The 2,224-nt window shown below is 43.4% G+C and overlaps 1 protein-coding gene across 1 annotated transcript in view; it reads right to left on the minus strand.

The window, feature by feature from the left end:
• Positions 1–124: 124 nt before the first annotated feature.
• CHPT1 (choline phosphotransferase 1) overlaps positions 125–2,224 on the minus strand; it is a gene marked incomplete at its 5' end in the record, with an annotated part of 11,340 nt that continues 9,240 nt past the window's right edge. Inside the window, 2 exons of the mRNA XM_010294726.1 lie at positions 125–397; positions 895–1,020. Coding sequence (XP_010293028.1) covers positions 266–397; positions 895–1,020 — 258 coding nt within the window. The remainder of the gene's footprint in view (positions 398–894; positions 1,021–2,224) is intronic.

The raw sequence follows: 2,224 nt of genomic DNA on the forward strand, positions 1-2,224 counted from the left end.
TCAAATACAGTATTCATGGTATGAAATAACAGCTGCAATGTCTAAAATGCAGAGGGAAATACATCCTGGTTCAAAAGTAACGATTACAATAGAATCTGCAGGACTTTGTAGTTTGTAATTCTAACATCTGGTAATATGTGGGATAAAGTGAGCTGTCTCATAAAACTATTTTCTTGAAAAGCTTAATCTGTCTTCCCAAAAAAAGAGAGGCTGCTTCATTCAACATTCCCCTAACTGCTGCTTCTTTTGTCCTTGACCTATTTAATCAGTCATTATGGTTTTGAACCTGTTCAGGAGCTTGATGAGATGAAATTCTGAAGACATGTATATGAAGATGAGCAGCAATCTGTAGGCATACACCAGTGGCATATCTCAGCATATCAAACAAGGATATGAACTTCAAAAGAACAGAACAGAACAGATTAAAAAAAATCCAAGTATTTTTTAAATTGTCCCTACCATAAATTCAGCTGTACTTTAATCAGAATCTATCCAAGTGACAAGTTTAACAAGCATTTTAACATAGAGTGGTCTAGTTTAGAAGAAAAACAAACCAACCCAAACAAACCCCAAAACCCAAAAACCAAACAGCACTAAACACTTACAAAGTTTGATAAACAAAGGTTAGTCTGCACTTTGCAGAGTAACTTTAAACAAACTACCTAGACTAAAGCATAATTACAAGAGAGATCTGTAAATTTACTTTCACATCTCTGTTCCAAGGAAAGCAAGCCAATCAGCTCCCTACATGTTTACATGGTATCCTGGCACTCCCTCCGCAGCAACAGCTGAAATCTGAGCAAGTCAGAAATGGCAGCGCAGAATGACAGGGACAGTTCTCAATCCATTCCTTTAAGTATGCTCCAAATGAAAAGTATAAAACAAAATGCTTACCAATGCTATCCATAGAACAATATATTCATCAACGAAACTGTTGAAGTACTGGTCCAAAAACAGAAGTCCTGGCCCAATAAATGCAGTGTCCTGAAGACAGATTTCACTTTTTGTCATGTGAGCCACCTATGGTAAAAAAAAAAAAAAAAGAAAAAGACCACAAAAATGTATCACTGCAAGATCAGTGTAACTACCGGCAAACCAGCACAATATCCTTGCCCAGCGACAGCCTGCTGTCCAGAGTTCTTAGGAGGTGATCAGCAGGCCAGCCAAGGGCTTCACAAACGCTTCAGGGCCAGCTGCTCCCCATCAGTTTCTTTCCCAAGGATCAAGTAACCTCTTCCCAGGTTATTCAATCAATATACAGTATTTTAATCAGTGATAACTGCTATTTGAGTTATGAGTTGCTATTTGTTGACTTCATTACATAAGACATGTGTATGTGTCCTTCAGAGTTTTGTTGTAAGTTACATCCATACCAGTGCATTTTAGCTACTTGCAGTAGTTTCCGTTCTGTATTTGAGGGTAAGACTATGCAAGTGTATTACTGAAAATGAACACTATTCACATGAAATGTTTTCAAGTCTAACTTAAAAATTTTGGCTTTACTTAGCCAAAAGCTAACTAGAAACTAGGCTTTTGCTTAGGTGACAAGACTAGTTTTCATTGTTTGGTAGAGACAGTGATTGTATTGGGTTTGTGTGGCAAGGTTTTGGTAGCAGGGAGGCTGCAGGGGTGGCTCCTGTGAGAAGCTGCTAGAAGCTTCCCCTGTGTCTGATGATAGAGCCAACAGGAGCCTGTTCCAAGACAGACCTGCCGCTGGCTAAGGCCAAGGCCATCGGCAACGGTGGTAGCGCCTCTGAGATAACAGATTTAAGAAGGAGGAAAAAAAACTGGCACGCAGCAATTGCAGCTGGAGAGAGGAGTGAGAATATGTGAGAGAAACAGCTCTGCAGACACCGAGGTCAGTGCAGAAGGAGGGGCAGGAGGTGCTCCAGGCACCGGAGCAGAGATTCCCCTGCAGCCCGTGATGAAGACCATGGTGAGGCAGGCTGTCCCCCTGCAGCCTGTGAAGCTCCACAGTGGAGCAGATATCCACCTGCAGCCTGTGGAGGGCCCCGCGCTGGAGCAGGTGGATGCCTGAAGGAGGCTGTGACCCTGGGGGAGGCCCATGCTGGAGCAGGCTCCTGGCAGGACCTGTGGCCCTGTGAAGAGAGGAGCCTGCGCTGGAGCAGGTTTTTGCTGGCAGGACTTGTAACCCCGTGGAAGGGACTCAAGCTGGAGCAGTTTGTGAAGAACTGCAGCCTGTGGGAAGGACTCATGTTGGAGA

Source organism: Phaethon lepturus, unplaced genomic scaffold (assembly GCF_000687285.1).
Source record: "Phaethon lepturus isolate BGI_N335 unplaced genomic scaffold, ASM68728v1 scaffold5219, whole genome shotgun sequence".
Lineage (NCBI taxonomy): Eukaryota > Metazoa > Chordata > Aves > Phaethontiformes > Phaethontidae > Phaethon > Phaethon lepturus.